This window comes from Eretmochelys imbricata, chromosome 2, assembly GCF_965152235.1.
Source record: "Eretmochelys imbricata isolate rEreImb1 chromosome 2, rEreImb1.hap1, whole genome shotgun sequence".
NCBI classification, from domain to species: Eukaryota; Metazoa; Chordata; order Testudines; family Cheloniidae; genus Eretmochelys; species Eretmochelys imbricata.
The window spans coordinates 237,125,087-237,151,936 of record NC_135573.1 but is presented as its reverse complement, the minus strand read 5'-3'; the positions used below and the strand labels follow the sequence as shown (position 1 = coordinate 237,151,936).

Genomic DNA, 26,850 nt, shown 5'->3' with positions numbered 1-26,850 from the left:
ACCTGATACAAACAACAAAAATATGTATGTAATATTCATTAATTACTTATATTTCATGTCATAACATTTTTATGAACAGGTGCCATTTCTATTTTTGGACTACAGTATACATCATTACAGCTTGCAGTTTTACATTTTAAATGTTTTCTAGTCCAGTGCATTTAAATCATGCTAAGGCTTACCAAAATCTTTCTTTTGTTTTTTTTTTCTTCCCCAAAGGGGGCTACTATTAAAAGGGATGAACATACTGGTGCGATTGTAGTGGCTAGAATAATGCGAGGAGGAGCTGCAGACAGAAGTGGTAAGAGAGGTCTTTTTTGGCACTAACCATTCAAATTATTAAACTAAGAAAAGGGTGTGCGTCCGTCCGTCCGTACTGCATTCAAAGATAACTGGGAGTTGGGCCATCTTCTAGGGTGGTATTTCAGAGCTGGTGATGGTATTTCCTGTTGAATGAAATGTGGAAATGATTTAGTGTTTTTGAGTTATTAAATGAAAAAGCACAATAAGTTTTATCAATTATTGTTTGTTACTTGGCAGATTTGTGCTTAGAAATGCTGATACTTGCAAAGATTGGTTTAGTTCAGATAAGAATTCAAGGATTTGTTAGAACAGTTTTTCTTTGTAGATTTCTCATACTTTCTGTTTCTGGATGGATCATAAATAGCGCAATAGTAGCCGCGCTCTCTGTATTATCTTCATACTGAAAATAGGAAGTGAAGTGTGCAAAAATTTTAAAATGGTCTGCGTTCTTTACAACGGTTGGGTTCAATTCTTATTTTCTACAAACCAGTATGCCCACCTGTAGTATAGACACTTAATGCAGAAAGTAACTTTATCTTAGATCAGTGGTCCCCAAATTGTGGGGCATGCCCTCCCTGTGGGAGCATGGAGGAATGTTTGGAGAGGTGCGCAGTGGGGCCTGGGCTTGCCCCCATGGGGGCAAGGAGGGAATGCCACACTTCCAGCATCACTTCTTCCCCAGCCTTGCTCCTCCCCCAGCCCTGCTGCTTGGGCCAGCCCTCATAGGGAGCATGTTTCCAGCCCCGCTCCACCCCCAGACCAGCTCTGCCCCAAACCTGTTCACCCCTAGTCCTGCTCCACCTCCAGGCCCACTACATCTCCACTCCACCCCCTTCTCTGCCCCCAGACCAGCTGTGCGCTCATTTCCTCTCTGCCCCCAGACCAGCTCCACCTCTGTCTACAGTGCCACCCTCAGCTCTGCCTTCAGCCCAAGTTCTGCTGCTCAGGAAGCCTTGGCTGTGCAACAATGGAAGGGGGTGCAGATACATTCTGTTAATAGTAAGGGGGGGTACAACTGGAGAAGTTTGCGCACCACTATATTAGGTGATGTCTTCAAAGAAGACATTCAAAGATGTCTTCAAAGAAGAGCAGAAGTGGATGGGTTTAATGATACATGGTGTTTTAATTTGGTTATTTAATTAGTTATTCATAATTTTACATATAGACATCCTGCATAAACTAATCTTGACCAAAGAAGATATTTATTATGAAGTAAAATTATATATAAATTATATATTGTTCACTTCATGTTAAATATTTGAAGGAAATGAAGTAACTTCAGTGCAGACAGAGAAGTATTTTCCAGTAATGAAGAGGCATAGTATGCCTCTTCAAGGCTCAGAAGAATTTAATGGACATAGGATTGATTTTGAAACCTAATCTAAATGCATTGATATTTGCTATTGTATTGTGATATTTGCTATATTGTGTATATAAGCGTCTTGTATTTAATTCTGTAAATGGGAGTTTTCCATTGCACTTCGATAGCATGGAAAAATATTTAACTGCCTCACCTGTAGGTGGTAAATGTCACTGGTATCACAGACTCCAACACCTTCAGCTGTTCGATTTACTGCTCCTGAAGCAAGGGGAACGTTGTTCAGGCTTGCCAAAGGAAGGCAGGAGTGCTTTATGGGTGTGGGGGAAGGCAGTCAGAAATTGCAGCAAAATGTGAGTGGTGGTCAGCTTTGCAGTGCTGACTCACTCTCTGGCAATGTGAGGGTGGATAGCTTTTAAGGTGCAAGCCCTGGGTGTTGGAAACCCTTTCTCCATGCAGCAAGCAAGGCAGCAAAGAGGTGCTGGATAAAGGACCAGAACGGGGGAAGGGGACTCTCATGAGTGGTATGGCAGGGAACCAACCCCCCTTTCTTATAGCTCACTTTAACCCTCCTATGAGGGTGGGGTGGATGGTACGGTCCAAGCCATGGATTGGCTGGGGAACCTGGATGAAAAATGAAGGGGGGCTGGTGGAAGCCCCAGGTAGCTATTTGCATAAACATGGATTTGCATACACTTTATCTGCCGGGTAGTCCCAGAAATCTGTATAATAAAATTGTGCCCTGACTAAATCCATATCAAGTGTCTCCTATCCTCCTTTCTGGACAAACCTTTTTTTCTCTGCAACACAATTTTTGCTTTCCTTTTACTTGTGTCAGGAAAGTGAATTTTACCTCTCACTTTCTGTCAGTAGTTGTTTAGTGCAGTGGTTTTCAAACTTTTTTTCTGGCGACCCAGTTGAAGAAAATTGTTGATGCCCACGACTCAGTGGAGCTGGGTATGAGGGGTTTGGGGTGTGGGTGGGGCTCAGGGCTGAGGAAGAGGGTTGGGATGCGGGAGGGGGCCAGGGCTTGGCTGGGGGTGCAGGCTCTGGGGTGGGGCCAGGGATGAAGGGTTTGGGGTTCAGGAAGGGGCTCCGGGTTTGAGGGGGGGCTCAGGACTGGGGCAGGCGATTGGGGCGCAGGCTTACCTCCGGTGGTTCCTGGTCAGCGGTGCAGCTGGGGTGCAGATGCAGGCTTCTTGCCTGTCCTGGCACCATAGACCGCACTGTGCCCCAGAAGCAGCCAGCAGTAGGTCCAGCTCCTAGGCAGAGGTATGCAAGCGACTCCGCACGGCTCTCACAGGCACTGCCACCCCTCCCCCATTGGCCAGTTCCTAGCCAATGGGAGTGCGGAGCCAGTGCTCGGGGCAGGGGCAATGCGCAGAGCCCTGTGGCTCCTCTGCCTAGGAGCTTGACCTGCTGCTGGCTGCTTCCAGGGTGCAGTGCAGTGTTGGAATAGGTAGGAACTAACCTGCCTTAGCCGGGCAGCACTGCCGACCAGAGCTGCCGCGACCAAGTATCTTACATTCCCATAGTTTGAAAACCCACTGGTTTAGTGTAATGATTTTTGAACTATTTAAAAAGTGTTTGGGTGTTCCAGTCGAAAACCAGACACCTGGTCACCTCACTCTGGGTGGCAAAAGGAAAGCAATATAAGTTGATAGAAAATAAGCATACAACATTTCTGATGTCTGTATCTGAAAGACTGGGAATATTGGAGATACACTGTTAACTTTTAGAGGGAAGGAAGAGAAATGACCAATCTACCAACTTTCTCAAGATTATTCATGATGATATTGGGTATAGTAGTGTTCACTATATATTCATGTTTCTACAGCACCTGGAGGAAAGATGCGGAGATCAGTGCCTAGCTTAGAAGGGGTAAACTAAAAAAAAAACATAGAAGGACTTAATGCTGACTGTGCACTTTTTCTATTAAACATAACCATTCAACAACAAAATAAATATTTGTCAATGCATAGGTCTTATTCACATTGGTGATGAACTTAGGGAAGTCAATGGGATTCCTGTAGATGATAAAAAACCTGAAGAAATAATACAAATTTTGGTAAGTAATAAACATATTTTAAAACCTGTTTTGAAAAAAATTAAAGTAGTAATTAGTTTTGCTGTTTCAGAGGTGCCTATTTTTAAAAAGTATATCAGTGCTGTTTTTTCCCTGTACCATCATTTGCATCCCTATGTCTTCCTTGATGATGGGTTGTATTTTTTTATATTAATATTTCATTTATGAAGGGTGAATAGATGTTCCAGATAAGCATGTTACAGATCTAAGTAGTTTGTATTATAGGTAGTTATGTGCACTTCAGTCAGAAGTGATACAGGTGGTTGTTAAACTATCGCTATGGAAACATTGATCTGCTGGACTCTAAATTTATAACAATTGATTAGCTATTTATTTTTAATATCTATTATTAATATATTAATCTTTTGTAAAGTATTTATAAATGGAACCTTAATATGAAGTGTTACTTGATGAGTATGAATTGTACAAATGCTGTTGTGCTTTCTCAGCTTGTGCTCCTCTAAACTACACCATTGCTAATAGCCATATAAACTTGTAAGTTTGGAAAAATATCACACAATTCATAACTTAATCTGTTTTCTGAAATATTCTTTTTGAAAAAAATGTATTGCTAAGTCTTTCTGTTGTTGAGGTAGTCTTTGCTACTCAAGTACATGTGTGGTTGCCACATTAAATTGATTGGCTTGCTTTAAATGTTTGGCTCAATGGCCAAGATGATTAACTTCAAATGTTCATCTTCCCAGTGGTTTTCTATGCCTGCTCTATGGTTTTGTGTTTCCAATCGAAGTGTATTTTCCTGCAAAATTAATATTTGTAAAAAAGCAATCTCCAGAAACGCAATAGCAAAGGAGTGAACAGTTTCCCCCATTTACCTTACTGAAATACAATATAAACATCAGAAGCTAGTTAGAGCCCTTTTCAATGGTAACCGTATTACTGTTTCCAATCCTGATGCTGGTGAAATAAGAACTTGGCTGCTGTTTTGTCAAACAGTAAACTTTTGGATTACAGGCTTGCAGGCAGAAGTATGTCTCACTTAGTAGTGAGCAGGCCTGTTTCCATTTTGCTTGAATCGTTAGCTGTCTTTGTTGCATTGTGCTAGTTTTTATGGAATAGTCTGCATGCAATAGTAGCAGAGTCTACAACTAAGTAGCACTTCCGTCAATAGCAAAATGTCAGGCAGGCAGTGGGACTATATTGTGGTTTATAAGTAAAATTCAGCCAGACTCTCACACTTTAAATAGGGCATAGGGAAAGAGGGGTGGATGAGGTGGCTGATAATGGTTAACTTGTCTGAAGACTTACATTTTTTTTCTCTCTAGAACACAGTCTGTTCAAAAACGTTTTCCTTGTTCTGGTCTTCTTAACTTTCCAAAAGAATAAGTTCCAAGAAAAACAGTTTTATGCTACAGTTGTGGCACAAACCTGGTTGAATGTTTCTGTAATTTTTTGAATGGTATAATGTTAGTTGGAGTATTCCAAACTTTGCCAGGAGACTTGGGGCTGTACCCGATGTACATAAAAATGAAAAATTGCCTTTGCCCTCATCTTTAATATGGAATGGCAGCCTCTGAAACTGCTGATCCCAGCTTCTCAGCTTTCATCTTTATTGTGAGCAGTGGTACACAGATCAAAATGAAGCATTGCAAACCAGAACCTGTGATCTTCACAGTTCACAGCTGCATGTTGTGGCATTATAGAACTCCATGGGTCATATATGGGCTGCATTTTGACTATCTCTGCATTAATTTGGTGTCCCTCTTGTTTGCTTTAGACTCACTGTATTGTTTAAAATTTTGAGAAAGTAATTCTCAATTTGTTTTCTGTTCAAAATATTAATCAGTCTCAGTCTCAAGGAGCAATTACGTTTAAAATTATACCAAGTATCAAAGAGGAAACACCCACAATAGAAGGCAAGGTAAGCCCTACTTAAGATGTTTCATATGACAATTGCAGTAACTCTTACACTGCATATAAACATTTTATTAGGATGTGGGCATAGGAAAGACAGACACAGGGCTAGATTTAAGCAGCAGGATGCAACTTTACTAAGTCATCAATGGGGAGGGATGCTATACAGCCCTCCTTCACATACCATTTAACTGGATCCAGTGCAGGGTTAGAGCACTCACACCATATAATGAATGACTTTGGGTAGACTTGACTAGGCCCACCTCTAGAAGTCAGCTCACTTCTGAATCCTCTCTACCTACTACATGTGAGTGGAGCAGGAGAAAGTTCCCAAGGGAGTACCTCAGTCCATGAAAATTGTGCATCTCCACTTCTCCTTACAGTCATGAAGTCCACCAGTGAAATCCCAGGTCTCATTTTCCCCTGGGAGTGGCCGTTTTAATCTTTATGTTCACTGGACACTTCAAGTTACACAGACTACAGCCTTCCTAATGTAGACTTCCACATAAACATTTTACCTCAATAAATTTTTATGACATTGCATAATTTAGGTTAGAGTTCTTTGCAGTAAATGCAAATGAAAAATGGGATAAACCTATGGATTGTCTTAAATAAAACACTCTTCCTTCCAGATATTTATCAAAACCCTATTTGATTATGATCCTACTGAGGATAAAGCAATTCCTTGCAAAGAAGCTGGGCTTTCTTTCAGAAAAGGAGATATCCTTCAGATCATGAGCCAAGATGATGCAACCTGGTGGCAGGCTAGACATGAAGGCGATTCCAATCCCAGAGCAGGCTTGATTCCTTCAAAACATTTCCAGGAGAGGTGAGCTACTGTGGTACATAGTTTCATTTTTCTTTGTATACTAATGCATTTCTTTGCAAAGCCTTTAGGTCAGCATGGTTGTCATACAAGTGCTTGTGGATTGCAAGGTTATGATCAACTCTGAAACCTTGCATTGTGGTAAAACAACTGAACTTGGAATATCCTTGTCCAAATAGTTTGGATTTCCTTCCTTGTCTGGCTGGAATGAATAATGACCGACTGACAGGATAGTGCTGATCCAGTTTGGAAGAAAAGCCATATGGAAAATAGCACTTCAGTATCTGTAGCCACTATTCAGGAAAAAGAACTGCAGCAGTTTTTGGAGAGCTTACAAAAATTTAAGACACTGGGATTTAATAGCACTTGAATAGATTGTATTGTTTTGGGTTAATTTAAAAAAAAATCTTTCAGGATATTTTACAATAGTTTCATGAATCTGAGTTTTTGTTAATCCCAAACTCACACTGAAAACTGAGGAGTTTGTGTCTTTTTCTCTCTCTCCCTTTACCCCCTCCAATTTTTTAGGAGATTTGCATTGAAAAGACCAGAAATACATATGCAGCCACTGAAAATTTCCAACAGAAAATCATGTAAGTCTGTTAACCTGGAACAGAAATCATGCTCTTTGATTTCTAACCTTAGAACATTTGTTTCAGCCCAGTCAAGAGGATGTGCTACTCCAGGGTACAGTAGTTCCTGAATCACATTATTTCAAAAAGAAAAGCATATATATTAAATACTGAATTAATTATGATTCGTTCCTACAGTTCAAACTACAATTGCTCTCAACTTGCTGACTTATTAATATATTCAGGGCCCAACCCTTAGACTTTGAATATGTAATGCCTTTAAAAGTCAGTGCGTGTTTTGCTTGTTGAAGTCCAAGAAAAGTTTGTATTTTTGTGCATGTAAATACTGTGGTCCCCATTCTGTAGCACTTCATCATCACCATGGTGGAATCAATATCAAGCGAGATAAAAGGCCAGATACCCTTAGGTCTGTAAATATTGCTTCCTCCCCTCCCATCCCACCCACAAATGGCACATATATATCTTTTACAAATAAGGGGACATAGATTCTTTCCAGGCTTCAGTATAAGCCAGTGTTCCCAAACTGTGGGTCATGACACCAAATGGGATTGCGTCATCAGCAGATGGGATCGCAGCAATTCCTAATTGCGGAGGACACCATTTTGCTCTGCACAGCATGGCCTTGCATGTGAGGTCACCATGCCTGGATCCTTGATTAAAATGGGGTCATGCTGGAAAAGATTTTGGGAATCCTTAGTTGCAAGCATTTCTTACCTTCTTTTTTTTTTTTAAATCATTTTAATAGTCTTGATTTTTAAATACAGTAGTTATACAATATGAAGAAAAATAAGCTCCAAGTAAATCTATACATAGAAATAAATATATTATCTCTGCTGGAATTTACATCAACATCTGTTTAAGTATTCTTATATTTTTCACTTGAGCTGTTATTTCTTTCAGTTGTACAGGCTCATAACAAAGTGAGCACAGTATGAGAACTAATCAAGCTAAAATAGACTCTAAATCTTAAATGCAAACATGTTTTTTCTGAGTTTAACTAGAAATATTCAGACTCCAACGCTCAGTGGGTCTACTGTTAAAACTACAACAAAATCAAAGAAGTTGGGGGATATAACAGCAGACAATGGCGTATATCATATATGGTGTCACATTAAGAAAACAAAGTTAAATACATCTAAAGGTTGAATTTGTTCAGTGTTGAGGTTAGAATTTTCCTTAACTCACCCCCTGGCTTTTAGGTTAGATACTTACTGTTATTTAAATAACTTTTGTGTTTTAGTAACCTTTGTTAGTTATAAAATGATATTGACTAAAAATACCCCAATAACATGTCTTGGAGCCCAAAGGCCTAAATTATAGTTGTAAATTGACATAATTTTGAGTCCAATCTTAGTACTAATTTTAATATGCTGCCACAGAATAACCCGTTCTGTGGGGAACAGCCCCAGCTGGCAACTGATCTACTGTTTTTCTAGGTTCTTGTTAAAGTTGCTCTGCCCCAGTGTTGCTAACTTTTTAGCTCTCAGTTTGTAGCTGCTTGTCTCCAGTTGTTCACAACCTTGTGGCTGAATAGGAGGCTCCTTAAACAAGTGGAACTTGATTATGGTGGCAATAGGGCTTTCCAAGAGGTGCATTGAACACTATAATGAATGTGGCTCCAGTGTGGTTCTCTCTGTGACAGTCTCCTGCCTGGAGGCTTTCATGAGAGAGAGGGTAGACATGAAGAGATGCAGATCCCCTTACCATGTAGACACCAGGTAGGCAGACCATGCTGAATGGGAAATGCCAAGGCTGTGACTTAGAGCAGGCTGCAGTCTAGTGATCATTTCCCATTCTTGTCTTGATCCCTCCTTGTCCTCTTTAGCTCTGCATTTGTAGAGCCCAGATGAGGTTAGTGCTCCCCGCCCCCATTCTTTGCTCATATCTCCTTGAAGCTACAGCACCTCAGGGTCAATCAGTAAGCCTCAATTCCCTTCCTAGAAGGTCTCGTTTGGGCAAAGTGGGCTGCAGCTGCCATCACCTTGGATGCTGCAATAAGTCCTTGGAAGGTAGTGATGCCTTCATGAGATCATAGGCTGGTGGGATGTCACATACATTTGTCCTTCAGTTCCCCTTTTCCTCAGATCAAGTGCTCCAGGGGCTGTCTATTACTAGCTGCCACCTCCAGCATTCTCAGGATTTATATGGAAGAGGGCGAGTGCTTTTCTGACATGAAAGTCATCCTCTTCCACAAGAGCAAGCATGAGTTTTTGCCATGGAGAGGGCTTCATATCCTTCACAGAAGAGGTTACTAAAGTCCTGGATTTGTCTAGGGAGAATGCTCAGGACCAGAATGCCCCCTCAGTTCAAATTTTAGGAAAAACTTTCCATCTGCTTCCCCTTCCATGAGGACATTTGGGGGTCTTGGCAAAAGTTCAGTGCCCCATTCTCTCTTTCCAAGATTATGCACTGTTTTATCATCTTCCTAAGGACAGCCATGAGACTGAGACGTGACTCTCTCCTACACGTGAGCACAGGAGTCACCTCATCATTCTAAAAGTAGGAGGGAAATTAAGCAGTGCAGATTTGAATGGATAGCATGGCGGCAGTGACAGACATCAGTAAGGCAGGTGACACTTGGAGCAGGAGATGGGCTCAGGAAGTTGCAATCCTGATGAAATTGGCAACACACAATTTGACATCCCTTGTTGCTACCTGTGTGGCCAAGTCACTCTGTCTCCAGACTAGCAAACATTAAGATTCCTTTTGCAGGGGAATGGGAGTTGCACCAGGAAGTGTGCTTGAAAGCCAGTAAATACTGGTGGACATCAACATCAGATCTGTTCATAGCAACCAAGAATATCACAAATCCCAGGTTTTGCATCTGTTACTAAAGGAGGGAGCCAATTTGTTTTTGTTGTAGGTTAGGAGTGGGGGCAGAAGCTCTAATATAGGTCATCCACCTTTTGTTCTGATTCATAGGGTTCTGAGGCAACTCAGATCAGATGGGACAGCTTTGATTGTGCCAAGTTGACCCTGCTGTTCATGATATTGAAAATTACTATTTGGACCAGTCTGAGAAACACCTTCCCCTGACTCTGATCTTCAGCCTTCTGGCTCAGCTCTAGTGTCTCTCATGTTCCCCAGGGACTCCTCACCCTAAATAGAGAAACACTTAAAGGATTGGTTTTTGAAGAGAGATCCCTAATTCACCAGGAAAACTCAGACAGATAGGGTAATGTCCACAAACCTAACATTAAATACAGCTTAGACAAACAGAACCTAACCTAACACTTGGGGAAAGTTCCATTTCTGGTTCAGGGGTAAAAGATGTTTTCCCTCTTCTTCTAGTCTAAGAATTTTCCCAGGGAGACTTTGAGTAAGGCACAGCCTATGAAACCCTGGTCCCTAAGTATATTCCACTGTAGATGTGTATGCACTCCACATGCCCAGAGCTGGGGTATTTTGAAAGTGATGTCCACTGGTCCACACATGCACCCTTGTTCACCTCATGCCTCTGACAAGGAGATAAAGGGCAGGGAGGACTGACCACCTCTCCAGTTCCTTCTCATTGCTGCATGGTCCAGATTGGAACCTACAGGGTCCCAAGCATTATTACTTTATCTGTGAGCATATATCTGTATATATAGCATATATCTGTAAATGGTTTTAGAAGTTATTTGAGTTTAAAGGTTTATCTGATACTTTTTGTGTTTTATAGTTAGTTAGCCTCCCTGACCTGGAGGGTGCCTCCCACCCTGTACTCTGTTTTGGATACTAGGCTGTGTCCAGAATTATGGGCTTCAAAATTTGTGCTTTCCTGCCCGTGCTCCTTCTCGAGCAGTGACAACCATCAATGCTGCTTTTACTGCCTTGGGGAAGCCCACATTGCAGCAAGGTGCAATATCTGCCATTTGTTCCCTCATTGTACCCAGGAAGGGCAAGAAGTTTGTCTTAGGAAGCACCTAATGAACAGTGCCATAAAGCCGCAATGATTTCCGGTCCAGGGAATAACTCTCTCTCCCCCTGCCCTCATATTAGCCTTACTCAGCAAAGAGTGTATCTCCTTTTGCGAGATCTGACTTCGGAGTGAGGGAGTCTACCCCCAACAGATACCTCATGGGATCTTGACAGGAGAGAAGGGAGTGTTCTTGTAAGTATGAGACTAAATCCTCAACTAAATCCACTTCACAGAAGTTGGATTCAGCCCTGCCTAAACTGAGCCAGTCTTTAAGCTCAGCCCAAGACTAAGTCTCAGGGGCATGACAAGAAAACCCACAAGTCTAGGGCTCTGCCAGCATCAATTCAGCGGCAATGGTGACTTTGGTACCTCCGAAGCACAAACCCCAGGATTTGTAAGTACTGACAGCAATCATCGAGAGCCTCTGCTATTCAAGGTACCAACTTTGTCTTCCAGAGATGTGACACAGACTGTGTCTACTGCATTTCTATTGGTTTGGCAGACAGGACCCCTCATATTCCATTAAGTGCCGAGACCTATGCTCCTCCTGAGGGCATCTTTGCTCTCCCAGAACTGTTGTCTCCTGCTCTACTGGGTCCCTCCCTTTCAAGAAAGGTCCTGACTCCATCATGAGAGCTGACTTTTGGGAGGAATCCATCTGCCTTTCCATCTTCAGGTTATGACTTCCCTCCAGTGACACTGCCATTGGATCCGGACTCAGCTTTCTCTTCTTCAGGAGAGTGAACCATTATTTCCTTCTTCAAGACATGCTTTCCCAGACTGGAGGCCTGGACCAGCTTGGGACCAACCTCTACCTCATCACCTGCCTTGCAGCCTTTGGCACCCCATGCCATGGGGACCTCTGCAACCCCTATTCAATCCATCTTCTTGGCCATACTGGGGCTGTAGGACTCGTAGCCTCCTGAAGAGTCAGTCCAGTCTGCTAAGGAGTTGTCCCATCCCTCCCCTCTGAGAGGGCAACCGGAGCTGATCCAAATGAGGAGGAGGAGTACCCACCAAATCTGGTGGTTCAGCTGGAACCATTGTGGTTGCCATCGTCATCTCCAGATTCCCTTTGAGAAAGTTCAGGATCTTCAATATAAGCTCCTGGACATCCTTCAGTGCCCTTGTTTCAATTGAATAGTGCTCCTTGTTAATGAATCCATCCTGGAACCACCTGGCATGTCCCAGTTTCCTGTGCCCTTGCTCTTAAGAGGGCAGAGAAACTTTACTATGTCCCAGGCAGAGGAGCAGAATTTCTGTTCACTCATCCTGTCCTTAACTTTTTCATGGTCCAGGCTGCCACAGACAGATCTATGCAGCAGCACCCTCAAACTACCCCAACTGATAAGGAGGGCAAACGCCTCAACTATTGAAAAGGAAGGTCTTCTCTTCCTCTACTCTTCAGTTCAGGATAGCCAATTACCATCCACTAATGGCTAAGTACGATTTCCTGAGCTATTCAAAATGTGCAGACTTTGCTGACAAGCTTCTGCAGTAGGGCACAGCTTGTTTCCAGGCTCTCATAAAAGAAGATAAGATGGTTGCCAGGGCCACTCTTTGATGAATGATAGATGCAGCTAAAATGGCTTCAAGAGTGATAGCTACCGCCATTGTAATGCGCAGGATATCAGAGGGATAAATACCAGAGAGGGAGAGGAATTATTTAAACTCAGTACCAATGTGGACACAAGAACAAATGGATATAAACTGGCCACTAGGAAATTTAGATTAGAAATTAGACGAAGGTTTCTAACCATCAGAGGAGTGAAGTTTTGGAATAGCCTTCCGAGGGAAGTAGTGGGGGCAAAAGATCTATCTTGCTTTAAGATTAAACTCGATAAGTTTATGGAGGAGATGGTATGATGGGATAACATGGTTTTGGTAATTAAATATTCATGGTAAATAGGCCCAATGGCCTGTGATGGGTTTTAGATAGGGTAAGATCCAAGTTACCTGGGAAAGAATTTTCTATAGTATCTGGCTGATGAATCTTGCCCATATGCTCAGGGTTTAGCTGATCGCCATATTTGGGGTCGGGAAGGAATTTTCCTCCAGGGCAGATTGGAAGAGGCCCTGGAGGTTTTTCGCCTTCCTCTGTAGCATGGGGCACGGGTCACTTGCTGGAGGATTCTCTGCTCCTTGAGGTCTTTAAACTACAATTTGAGGACTTCAATAGCACAGATATAGGTGTGAGGTTTTTTTTGTAGGAGTGGTGGGTGAAATTCTGTGGCCTGCGTTGTGCAGGAGGTCAGACTAGATGATCATAATGGTCCCTTCTGACCTAAATATCTATGAATCTATGAATCTAGGATCCTCCACCTGCCCTGGGCCCTGGGTGCCCGAGAGCAGCCCCTGGCCCATGTCCCTGCCCCTCCACATGCCATGTAGGATAGGCAGAGAGTCCATGTCTCCCCACAGTGGCCTAAGGAACCCGGGTAGCTCTTACCATGGCCTGGCTCTGGCTTCTGGCCCGGCCATGGGGTGGGGCCTCTGGGGGAAGAGGAGAAGCAGGGGGTGGGACCCTGTGGTGACAGGGGGCTAAGGCCCATCTCAGCCCACCACCGGGAAAAGCCCACAGCCCCCTGCTGCCACTGCTGCTCCGTGCCTGTCTGAGGTTGCTACACCCATGTTAAAAAGTGGGCGGGCATGGCCACCCTGACCTCCCCCCTGGTTGCAGTGCCCCTGGGGTTTGAGGGGCCCAAATATTCCTTGTGCCCATGGCCCCAATAAAACATAATCCGCCTCATTTGGCTCTGCCATCTGCATCCTCGCACCCTCCTCCTACTTGAGTACTGCTTTTCAGGCACAATGGGATATGCATAGGGACCTCCATCCACAGTGGGATATGCATAGGGACCAACTCTCAAAGAGGAGAAAGTTACTTACCTTATAGTAACTGGAGGTGTGTAGTCCTTATCTGTATTCCACTCCTTCCTCTCTCTTTCAGATCATCTTTTGGTTTGTTGTAGAGAAGGAACTGGAGTGGCAGATGGTCCCCTCTGCTCTTTATCTTCTCGGTTGGAGGAACAACGTGAAAAAGGGCATGTGTGTGAACCTAAAGATTCTGCTTTCAACATTTTCTGGCTCCGGACAGATGGAGCACATGTGTACCTACAGTGGGGTACAGATAGGCACCACACATCTTGAAGAACCTCCAGTTCTTCTTCGAGTGATTGGTCATGTGTATTCCACAATAGGTGTGCGTGCTCGCTACGTGCACCGGTGCTGGAAGTTTTTCCCCAGCAGTACCTGTAGGGGGGGAGCACCCCCGTGACCCCTGGAGTGTGGTGCCTGCCTGGCACGGTATAAGGGGAGCTGCGCACTTCCCCCACCCTCAGTTCCTTCTTGCCATCAGTGAAGGTGCATCTGAATTGCTCTGCTCCAGCTTTGCTGTAGCTCGTCCCCAGAACTGTTTGTTTGTTCAACATTAGTATACCTGTAGTTAGTTAGCTGTTTAGTTAGTCAGTGAGCCCAGGCCGAAGCATGCCCTGCGCCCAGGGGTTTAAGTCGTGCGGCTCTTGTAGGTGTTCTATGCCAAGTAGTGACCCGCAAGCAGACTGTTTGCACTGCTTGGGAGAAACCCATATCAGTGAAAGGTGCAAGATGTTCAAGTCGTTTAAGCCATGGACCAAAAGAGAAAGGGACATTAGGCTCTGGGCCATCCTGATGGAGTCGGCGCTGACCCCAACCCTGGCACGCCGCTCCAAATCAGTACCTAGCACCACAGCATCGGTATGCGGCCACCCTCCAGTGCCATCGACTAGTCAGCACTGCTCACTGTCCACGGGGCATGCCAAGAGGGCCAGGAAGACTCTGTCTTTGCAGCGGCACCGAGGGAAGTCTGGGACAGAGGCTAGGCCCATGTCAGGCAGTCCTTGATCCCCAGCGGGCCCCAGACTTCCGACTCATGTTGAGTGGAGTAGCCCAGCCCCCTCAGAACAGGCCTCTCCAGATGTCCGGATGCTGTCCATGCCTGAAGTCCTCCAGGCAGCCCAGGACATTATGCCGCCAATGTCAGCTCCACGCTCCAGAGGCAAGCTGTTGCTGGGATCTCTGCAGTCGCCTCCGGCCCGGTACCGGTCTTGGTCAAGGGATCGTTCCCGACACCGATCACCGCCCAGCGATCGCTCGGGGCAGGGTCCAGGTGGATCGCCCTCGACGCCGACCAGACCGGCTGGGTTCCGTCCAGCTGGGACTTGCGGCACCACTCGTCCTCAAGGAGCAAATATCGGCGGGACCGCAGCGGGCGTCGCCATCGGTCCTCGGCTCAGAGAGGGTACCACAGTTGAACACGGCATGGTTGTCGACGCCGTTCCTGCTGGGACTCCCGCTCCAAGTCTCCGCCAAGACATCGCAGCCCTGGGCGTCGATCGCCGGCGTTTCGCTGTTGCAGGTCCACCCGTCATAGAATCATAGAATATCAGGGTTGGAAGGGACCTCAGGAGGTCATCTAGTCCAACCCCCTGCTCAAAGCAGGACCAATCTCCAACTAAATCATTCCAACCAGGGCTTTGTCAAGCCTGACCCTAAAAATATGTAAGGAAGGAGATTCCACCACCTCCCTAGGTAATGCATTCCAGTGTTTCACCATCCTCCTAGTGAAAAAGTTCTTCCTAATATCCAATCTAAACCTCCCCCACTGCAACTTGAGACCATTACTCCTTGTTCTGTCATCAGCTACCACTGAGAACAGTCTAGATCCATCCTCTTTGGACCCCCTTTCAGGTAGTTGAAAGCAGCTATCAGATCCCCCCCTCATTCTTCTCTTCCGCAGACTAAACAATCCGAGTTCTTTCAGCCTCTCCTCGTAAGTCATGTGTTCCAGTCCCCTAATGATTTTTGTTGACCTTCGCTGGACTCTTTCCAATTTTTCCACATCCTTCTTGTAGTGTGGGGCCCAAAACTGGACACAGTACTCCAGATGAGGCCTCACCAATGTCGAATAGAGGGAACGATCACGTCCCTCGATCTGCTCGCTATGCCCCTGCTTGTACATCCCAAAATGCCATTGGCCTTCTTGGCAACAAGGGCATATTGTTGACTCATATCCAGCTTCTCGTCCACTGTAACCCCTAGGTCCTTTTCTGCAGAACTGCTGCCTAGCCATTCGGTCCCTAGTCTGTAGTGGTGCATGAGATTCTTCCGTCTTAAGTGCTAAAGGAGTTCGACGTGCGAGGACGTTCGCAGAGCAGCTGTTACTGCCGGTACTGGTCCTCCACATAGAGATCGCAGTCCCGTGGCCATCGTAGATCCCGGCACCACCGCTTCTCCCGGTCCAGAGCATCGGCAGATCTTACGCCAGCCCAGTCTCCATTCGTAGCCATCCTTTGATGGGCCAGGCCAGCCAATCCAAACAGCCGGCCCCGCTGACGCTGCAGCAGGTGCAGTGGCACCAAGCGTCATGGCCGGCCCAATGGTACCAGTGAGCACCGTGGCCTCTGGCGCAGCCCCTGGTGGGAGCTTCGGAGCCACCGTCGGCCTTCCTCTCCAGACCCCTGAGAAAGGAGGCGGTTGGACATGCGTCCTTGGCACCGTGCCTGGAGTCCGACCAGGTGGTGGACCCTACGGTGCCGGCCGACACGCAGAGCACCACACCGGCCTCTTCGCCTTGCCTGGAGGAGGCGATTGCCGTCCCTCCCCCCTCCGTCCTGCAGGAGGACTTCAGGGCCCACCAAGAACTCTTAGAGAGGGTGGCACCAAGTCTCCACCCCCAGGCAGAGGATATGGAGGAGCCCTCAGACTCCCTGTTTAATGTGTTGTCCCCATCGGCACTGAGTAGAGTGGCCTCGCCTCTCCATGAAGGCGTGGCTAAGATTTCAAATGCCCTGTGGCAAACACCGGCCTCGTTGGCCCCCACCTCTAAAAAGGTGGAATGCAAGTAATTTTTACCAGCTAAGGCACATGAGTACTTCTATACCCACCTGGCGCCCAACTCCCTGGTGGTTGAGTCTGTCAACCACAGGGAATGGCAGGGTCAGCCAGCCCCGACCCCAAAGAACAAAGACTCTCAGAGACTGGACTCTTTCGGAAGGAAAGTTTATTCATCTTCAAGCTTCCAGTTAAGAGTGGCAAACCATCAGGCTCTCCTGGGCTGGTATAAATTCAATCTGTGGGGCTCCCTGCCCAAGTTTGAGAACTCCCTCCAGGAGCGCGATAGGAAGGAATTCAAGGCGCTAGTGGAGGAAGGGGCAGAGGCCGCTAGGGCATCCCTGCAGGCAGCCTCGGATGCTGCGGACACGTCCACACGATCAGTGGCCTCCACAGTGTCCTTGAGGTGGGCGTCTTGGCTCCTGATCCCTGGGCTGTCCAGCGAGGCACAGTCTTCCATGCAGGATCTCCCATTTGACGGGAAAGGTCTGTTTGCAGAGGAAACAGATACAAGGCTGCATAGCATGAAAGACTCCCGCACGACCCTCCAGACTCTGGGCCTCTATGTCCTGGCTCCGGCAAAACCTAAGTTCAAGCCGCAGCAGACTCCCGCCCAGGCCGCCCTTCCGAAGTACGAGGCCGCCCTTAAGAAGCAGCAGGACTATAAAAGACTCCCTCAGAGGCAGTCTCAGCCTGTCACCCAGTCTGTGTCCTCCAAGGGCAAGCAGGTAGGGAAAAGGCATTTTTGACGGGACGCTCAGGGTACCCCACAAGTCCTCATCAGGGACCACCCCCAATAAAGCTTCCCTTCTCCAGCCGGTTGGGTGCTTTCCTCCCGGAACAGTCGCAGCTAACCTCAGACCGATGGGTCCTCAACACCATCTCCCGGGGTTACATCCTCCAGTTTACTTCCTCCCCGCCCAACCACCCCTCGCACGAAGCTCTGCTCGAGCAGGAGGTGGGGCAGCTCCTAGGTTTAGGAGTGATGGAGGCGGTGCCCGAGGAGTTCATGGGCAAGGGGTATTACTCCCATTATTTCCTTATCCCGAAGGCCAAAGGGGGGGCTCAGGGCTATCCTGGACCTCTGAGGTCTGAACCAGTACATGATGAAGCTCTAGTTCCGCACGGTCTCCCTAGCCTCCATCATCCCCTTCCTGGATCCCGGGGACTGGTACGCTGCCCTCGAGGGGCACAGGTGTTTCCTCCATTTCGTGGTGGGACAGAATCATTACCAATTCACGGTCTTCCCGTTTGGTCTGTCCACTGTACCCAGGGTGTTTACAGAATACATGTTGGTGGTAGCAGCCTACCTCAGACGGCAGGACGTCCAGATATTTCCCTATCTGGATGATTAGTTTGTCAAGAGCACTTCCTGGTCACAGGTGAGGGGTCACGTGGTGCTCCTCCTGTCCATGTGCACTGCCTTGGGCCTGTTGGTAAACAACACCTAGTCCACATTAGTCCCAGTCCAACGCATAGAGTTTATTGGGGTGCTCCTGGATGCAGTGTTGGCCAGGGCCTCTCTCCCGCCAGACAGATTCGGGAGACCCTGAAAGGTCTCATCAACTCGGTCACAAGGTTCCTGGTGACAGCAGCCAGGGTTTGCCTACAACTCTTGGGTCACATGTCAACATGCACATACGTGGTCCATTACGCCAGACTCAGGATGAGGCCCCTCCAGCTCTGGTTGGCCTAGAAGTTTTCTCCCAGGCCACAGACAGAACGGACAAGTCCTCACCGTGCCGGACTCTGTGATCACCTCACCTCCGCTCCAAACAACATGCTCCAAGGGATCCCATTAAGGGACAGGGCCCCGTCATTGGAGCTGGTGTCCAATGCTTTGGACCTGGGTTGGGGGGCCCATGTGGGGAATTTTCAGGCCAAGGCTTGTGGTTGGCTCAAGACCTGACCTTACATATAAACGTCAAGGAGCTCAGGGTAGTGCGGCTGGCGTGTATGGCCTTCAGCTCACACCTGGAGGGCAAGGTAGTCAGGGTCCTCATGGAGAACACTGCCCCAATGTTCTATATCAACAAGCAAGGCGAGGCCCGATCCTCTGCTGTGAAGCCCTCAGGCTGTGGGACTTCTGTATAGCCCACGACATCCACCTGAAGGCTTCCACCTACCGGGCGCCCAGAATGAGACAGTGGATTGCTTAAGCAGGGATTTTGCTTCGCAACACAAGTGGTCCCTCCACCCAGAAGTGGCCTACCAGCTCTTCGGAAGGTGGGGAACTCCCCAGGTGGACCTGTTCGCAACTCGGCAGAACCAGCGAGGGCATGGGGAAGGGCGCTGTCTCCGATGCCTTTCTCCTGTCCTGGTCAGGCCGGCTTCTCTACACCTTTTCCCCATTCCCTCTAATGAGCAGGGTCCTGGAGAAGATAAAGACAGACAAGGCCCGGGTCCTCCTGATTGCCCCAGCGTGGCCCAGGCAGCATTGGTACGGGACCCTCAGGGGCCTGGCATTAGCTCCGCCATGGCCATTGCCGCTCCACCCAGACCTGCTCTCTCAGGACCAGGGCCGCCTCCTCCACCCCAACCTGGCGGCTCTTCACCTCATGGCGTGGCTGCTCAGTGGTTAGGTGGAGAGGAAAGGACGTGCTCAGAGCAGGTTCAGCGCGTCCTCCTCAAAAGTAGATGGCCCTCCACTCGCCGCACTTATTTGGTGAAGTGGTCCCGGTTTTCTAGGTGGGTGGCGGACCAGAGTGTCTCCCCGGTGACCGCCCCGATCCAGCTTATCCTTGATTACCTCCTCCACCTGAGGGCCCAGGGCCTGGCACCCTCGTCAGTCAAGGTGCACTTGGCAGCCATATCGGCCTTCCATCTGCCGGTGCAAGGGCACACGGTATTTTCCCATGCTATAACTGGCCGGGTCCTTAAGGGTTTGGACCATCTTTTTCCTTATTCTAGACCCCCGGTCCCACAGTGGGTCCTAAACCTGGTGTTGGCTCATCTCACAGGGCCCCCGTTTGAACCACTGGCCACGTGTTCCTGGTCTCACCTCGTGGAAGGTAGCCTTCCTGGTTGCAATCATGTCAGCCAGGCGAGTCTCCGAGCTCAGGGCCACTATACACGGTCTTTCATAAAGACAAGGTCCAGCTACACCCACACCCCGCGTTCCTCCTGAAGGTGGCCTCTACCTACCACATGGGTCAGGACATTTTTCTATTGGTCCTCTGCCCCAGGCCTCATGCGTCCAGTGAGGAGCTCCATCTCCACGCTCTCGATGTACAGCAGGCTCTGGCTTTCTACCTTGAGTGGACCAAGCCATTCAGAAAGTTCTCACAACTGTTCATCGCCTCGGCTGAGCGCATGAGGGGCCAGCCGATTTCCACTCAGTGGCTTTCCAATAGGATCACTTCGTGCATCCGTTCCTATTTTGAGCTGGCGGGTGTCCCCCTGCCACCCATTGCAAGGGCACACCCGACTCTGGCGCAGGCCTCGTCGGCTGCCTTCGTGGCCCACGTCCCCATCCAAAACATTTGTAGGGCCACCACGTAGTCTTCGGTTCACATGTTCATCTCGCACTATGCAATCGTCCCCCAAACTAGGGATGATGCCGGGTTCGGCAGGGCTGTCCTCCGTCCTGGGAACTTGTGAACGCCTACCCACCTCCAACAGATATAGCTTGGAAACACCTTTTGTGGAATACACATGAGCAATCACTCGAAGAAGAAAAGACAGTTACCTTTTCCATAAGTGATGTTCTTCGAGATGTGTTGCTCATGTTTATTCCACCTCTCACCCTCCTTCCCCTCTGTCAGAGTTGTCTGGCAAGAAGGAACTGAGGGTGGGAGGAACGCGCAGCTCTCCTTATACCGCGCCAGGCAGGCGCCACTCCAGGGGTCATGTAGGTGCTCCCTCCTACGGGTACTGCTAGGGGAAATACTTCCGGCACCAGTGCACATGGTGAGCATGCACACCTATTGTGGAATAGACATGAGCAACACATCTCGAAGAACACCAGTTATGGAAAAGGTAACTGTCTTTTACTGAAACTGACTCTCATACCTGAATTATAGTCATTAACTTTCATCCCTGAAGTTTCCATCCAACTTACCTCCTTTTGTTAATAAAGAGCCTTTATGGTATTCCTTAGAACAGAGCTGTAAAATTCTGCCTGCCTTGAGCACAGGACTTTCAAAGACCCCAAGTCAGAGGATAAGGCCTCTCATTCTGTCCTAGTGAAATTGGTATGCACTTGCATTTAGGAAGCATACACTGCCAAAGGGCATCTCTTCAGTGTAAATGCCCAATCCCTTTGGGAAATGCTCTTATTGTAGACTGAAAAAGAAGCTGCCTTAGTGGGCAAGATCTGCAACAGTGACGTGATAGCTGGTCTACATTATAGAATTAATGTCAGTGTTTCAATGGACACACTTTTTCACTATAAAGAAAAGGAGTACTTGTGACACCTTAGAGACTAACCAATTTATTTGAGCATGAGCTTTCGTGAGCTACAGCTCACTTCATCGGATGCATACCGTGGAAACTGCAGCAGACATTATATACACACAGAGATCATGAAACAATACCTCCTCCCACCCCACTGTCCTGCTGGTAATAGCTTATCTAAAGTGATCATCAAGTTGGGCCATTTCCAGCACAAATCCGGGTTTTCTCACCCTCTGCCCCCCCCCACACAAACTCACTCTCCTGCTGGTAATAACCCATCCAAAGTGACAACTCTCTTCACAATGTGTATGATAAACAAGGTGGGCCATTTCCTGCACAAATCGAGGTTCTCTCACCCCCCTCCAAAAACCACACACACAAACTCACTCTCCTGCTGGTAATAGCTTATCCAAAGTGACCACTCTCCCTACAATGTGCATGATAATCAAGGTGGGCCATTTCCAGCACAAATCCAGGTTTTCTCACCCCCCCACCCCCATACACACACAAACTCACTCTCCTGCTGGTAATAGCTCATCCAAAGTGACCACTCTCCCTACAATGTGCATGGTAATCCAGGTGAGCCATTTCCAGCACAAATCCAGGCTTTCTCCCCCCCCCCCTTTTTTTCCCGGGTCCACACACACACACACACACACACACACAAACTCACTCTCCTGCTGGCAATAGCTCATCCAAACTGACCACTCTCCAAGTTTAAATCCAAGTTTAACCAGAACGTCTGTGGGGGGGGGGGTAGGAAAAAACAAGGGGAAATAGGCTACCTTGCATAATGACTTAGCCACTCCCAGTCTCTATTTAAGCCTAAATTAATAGTATCCAATTTGCAAATGAATTCCAATTCAGCAGTTTCTCGCTGGAGTCTGGATTTGAAGTTTTTTTGTTTTAAGATAGCGACCTTCATGTCTGTGATTGCTTGACCAGAGAGATTGAAGTGTTCTCCGACTGGTTTATGAATGTTATAATTCTTGACATCTGATTTGTGTCCATTTATTCTTTTACGTAGAGACTGTCCAGTTTGACCAATATAAATGGCAGAGGGGCATTGCTGGCACATGATGGCATATATCACATTGGTGGATGTGCAGGTGAACGAGCCTCTGATAGTGTGGCTGATGTTATTAGGCCCTGTGATGGTGTCCCCTGAATAGATATGTGAGCACAGTTGGCAACGGGCTTTGTTGCAAGGAAGGATAAGTTCCTGGGTTAGTGGTTCTGTTGTGTGGTATGTGGTTGTTGGTGAGTATTTGCTTCAGGTTGCGGGGTTGTCTGTAGTCAAGGACTGGCCTGTCTCCCAAGATTTGTGAGAGTGTTGGGTCATCCTTCAGGATAGGTTGTAGATCCTTAATAATGCATTGGAGGGATTTTAGCTGGGGGCTGAAGGTGGCGTTCTGTTATTTTCTTTGTTAGGCCTGTCCTGTAGTAGGTGACTTCTGGGAACTCTTCTGGCTCTATCAATCTGTTTCTTCACTTCCGCAGGTGGGTATTGTAGTTGTAAGAAAGCTTGTCAGAGATCTTGTAGGTGTTTGTCTCTGTCTGAGGGGTTGGAGCAAATGCGGTTGTATCGCAGAGCTTGGCTGTAGACGATGGATCGTGTGGTGTGGTCAGGGTGAAAGCTGGAGGCATGTAGGTAGGAATAGCGGTCAGTAGATTTCCGGTATAGGGTGGTGTTTATGTGACCATTGTTTATTAGCACTGTAGTGTCCAGGAAGTGGATCTCTTGTGTGGACTGGACCAGGTTGAGGTTGATGGTGGGATGGAAGTTGTTGAAATCATGATGGAATTCCTCAAGGGCTTCTTTTCCATGGGTCCAGATGGTGAAGATGTCATCAATATAGCGCAAGTAGAGTAGGGGCTTTAGGGGACAAGAGCTGAGGAAGCGTTGTTCTAAATCAGCCATAAAAATGTTGGCATACTGTGGGGCCATGCGGGTACCCATAGCAGTGCCGCTGATCTGAAGGTATACATTATCCCCAAATGTAAAATAGTTATGGGTAAGGACAAAGTCACAAAGTTCAGCCACCAGGTTAGCCGTGACATTATCGGGGATAGTGTTCTTGACGGCTTGTGTTTGAGATGGTGTCCCCTCGATCCTCTTTTCAGTGGCCACACCTGGGTCTCTTATGATGTATTGGAAACTATATCCTAGTTCCAGTTATTGTCGGGGGGTGGGGGGGGAGGAGAGGGGAGAGAAGGTGAGCATTTCTAGCAAGTCACAGGATTTTGGGATCGTATGTAAATTCACTTTCTGTGAATGGAGACCACCATTCTGAAAGCCTCACTTAGGATGCACATCTCACTGTACTGTGCAGATCCTTTGTTTTGTTAGTGTTTGAAACTATAGAGGCTTCACATGAGAGCGTGTTGGGCTTCATTAAGCACAAATTGCCTACCAACATACTTCTAGGGGCTGGAGCTACCTAAAGCATAGCCTAAAGAAGCAATGTCTTAGTCCCAGACTGGGGTCTCCTTCACGGAAATATTTTACAAGGAGAGATCAAAATTTGTAAGTGGCTTCCTCAGAGTGTATGTAGGACAATAGTATTTGCTTGTATTGCATCCATAATATCAACTATATGGCAAAACTCTTTAAGTACAATTAACAATGTTATGCATTTAATAATATGGATTCATAATACAGGCATCCTTAAGATGTATTGTGTACAGCTAATCAAATTTTTAATATTTCAATTCTAAGCTTAATGTCTGTCAATCAGGGATTGTATAGTGATAAGTACATGTATCTTCTAGTCAGGGCTGGCTCTAGGCACCAGCTAAGCAAGCTGGTGCCTGGGGCAGCGCTGCTGAAGGGGTGGCACTCCAGCAGCCGCCCCGGCTGCAATTCGGCAGCAGCTCCCTCCGATGTTCCTGTTCTCTCCGCCGGCGGCATATTTGGCAGGGTTTTTTTTTTGTTTTTTTTTTTTTTGCTGCTTGAGGCGGCAAAAATCGTAGAGCCAGCCCTGCTTCTAGTGATGCAAAGGAATAGAGTAAATGGCTTTTGGAAAGTTCCTGTTGGCCCATATGATTTTGATTCTCCATGTTTACAGCATAACAAAGCATGTTGTGAATGTATATTCACTCTGTGACGCATATGTATGTCATATCCATGAGCCTAAATGAGTTGGCTTATTCAGTAAAACTGGGGGTTTTTGTTCTGTTGCAGAAATGTATAAACATCTATTTTCTACAAAAATCATTCTGCTTTCAGAAACTTTACAATAAAAATTTCAATTTGTATTTATAGGTAAATTTGTCGCCCCCCCCCCCCCCCCAAATAAGTCTTGGTATAAATTATCAAAATAATGTGTTCATAATGCCAATGATAAGAGAATTTAGGAATAGTGCAGCAAACTGGTAGCAGTCTAATGTATGCACTGCTAGGGATAGTCAACTGCTTGTTATGTTAATGTTTATATTACTTGGAAATAAGTAAAAGTAAATCCTCTAGCATTGTAGGAGGGAAGAAAATCCCTTCCACGCACTTCCTTCCCTCTTCCTTGAAGAAAATCATTCTCACATGACATTGGTGTAGGTGAAAATATCTCACACATGACTTTGGAGGAGTTTGCAAAACCACATGCTAATTACAGTGGCTTATGCTTATTAGCAACCCCTTGGTTGCCAGCAAAAAGTTGCCATTATCCGGCAGTTGCTAATAAGCAGAAGATATCGTTTCTAAGGCTGCCACCAGAGAAGGAAGCACTGTTTGTTTTCCCCCTCTGGCTACAGCCTTGAAAACTGCCTGTGGGCAGGGCAGCAGTGGGGAGGAGGGATGTAGCCCGGATGCTGGGGCTTTCCACAGAAGTTAGGGCACTGGGAGCAAATGGGCTGCAGCATACCTCTCCCTGCGATCTCTGGGGGTTGGGGTACAGCACATCCCAGTGCTTCCTTCTGTGGGTGCAGCCCCCTGCAGGGCACAACCATGAGAGTTCAGGGAGAGGTACTGTGCAGCTCTCGCATCTAGGCTGCAAACCCTCTCCCTGCTACTGCTCTGCCACAGGCTCCCTTCCTAGTCTGCAGCTCCATAACTCCTGTGTGGTCCCTGTACACAGGCAGGTCTGTGGGGTCCAAACACAGAATGAAGCACTGGTACGGGCTGAGCAATGGCCACAGGCAGGTTTGTGGGGTTGCATCTGGGAAAGGCCTGTCCCTGCACTTCCTTTCATGGCTGCAGCCTTGCACACCTGTCTGCAGCTAGGGTCTTTCTTCCAAAAAATGTTAATAAGTGGTATGCCATTGCCAATATTCTAGTCTTGTTAACATTAAAGTCAATGGGATGGGATTAGTTGCCGGAAAATGTTGCTATTAACTGGAAGATTGTTAATATCCAGGTTGCTGTTAAACGGTGTCTAATGTACTTTGGAAAGTGGGAGAAAATCATAGAGTCCCGTTGGAAAATTGGAGGGTAGGTAGTGGTGGGGTGACTGTGTATAAGTAATGCGATGGAAGAATTGGCAACAGAAATGGAAGAGACATTGGATGAAGATAAGGATAGTGTGTTGTAGAGTGGGAAGAAGAGAGAGAAATTAGGGATGGGGAAGCAGGGAGGAAAAGTAGGAAAGTGACTTTGAGATGGAGCATGGAGAAAGGGGTGAAAGCTAGAACACGGGAGGATGGGAGAAACAGAAACCGCTTATGGCCAATGGAGGAGAACACAGTAAACGGGTTGGCAGATAGAAAATAGAGCAGCGGTAGTAGTACTTGTACTGTTGTTAAGGGTGTGTTACAGAGTTCAATGTTAGCAGGATCTTTCTCCTTTATTTTGTAAAAATTTCATTGAAATGACAAAAAACCAAACATAAAATATATAAACTTTGAGCACTATTTGGATTTTTCAAAATGGTTTGACGAAATGCAATTTTTACCCAAAACTTAAACAATGTCCTCTGCAGTGTTAAAGCGGAATAAGTTCCTAAATATATGGAATGTGTGAAATCCACTGCGCTGATTTGTTGATGTAATTGGTGTGAAAGCTCACAGAGGTCACTCTTTAAGGTTTTGTGTTAGAGTGCAGATTTGATGAAGCTGAGGTACTGTGTTGTTTCTGGATATCTGTTGGCAATGGGCCTGTAAGTCTTCTGGGATGTTGGATGTTGTTATTGGTGGAGTTGTAGACATATGAAAGTGGAGGAATGCACTCTTATTTCCATTCTTTTAAGGTGCTGGAATATATCCTGCTACAACCTTAACTGCCTCTCAACATAACTTTTGTTGCTAATTAATACTGCAAAAAGGTTAGACTGAGGAGAAAGCACTGAAGAAAGAATGAAAAGATAGGCCAACACGTGCAACAGAAATTAAGAAAAATGCAGTGTAGGAAAAGAAAGGGAATAGACACATGAGACAGAGTAATTTAATCATTTTTATTAATGTATAGAAAAATTGAATTCTGCAATGCTCAAAAATAATGTTTTTTTATTTCTGCACATACACTAGATTCTGGCAAACTGAAAAGTTGAATCTGTGGATTGCTCAAAAGTTATGTGCATCCCCTGTTCTGCTTCCCCAACCTCTGTTTCTTCTTCTGCATTTTCTGCTCCCCATTTCCAGCTCCCTTCTACTCATCATTCTCATCCTACAGCACAATCAACCTGAGATTCAATGGACCCTCCCCATTTCATTTGCTATAATGGTCCCTAATCTCAAATCTGCCTCTCATGTGTC

The 26,850-nt window shown here is 46.6% G+C and overlaps 1 protein-coding gene across 1 annotated transcript in view; it reads left to right on the top strand.

Moving 5' to 3' along the window:
- The window catches only part of MPP7 (MAGUK p55 scaffold protein 7), a 424,011-nt gene that overhangs the window by 328,508 nt on the left and 68,653 nt on the right, over positions 1 to 26,850 (top strand). Inside the window, exons 8-12 of the mRNA XM_077808266.1 lie at positions 220 to 301; positions 3,604 to 3,689; positions 5,512 to 5,586; positions 6,212 to 6,408; positions 6,934 to 6,998. Of these exons, the coding sequence (XP_077664392.1) occupies positions 220 to 301; positions 3,604 to 3,689; positions 5,512 to 5,586; positions 6,212 to 6,408; positions 6,934 to 6,998 (505 nt within the window). The remainder of the gene's footprint in view (positions 1 to 219; positions 302 to 3,603; positions 3,690 to 5,511; positions 5,587 to 6,211; positions 6,409 to 6,933; positions 6,999 to 26,850) is intronic.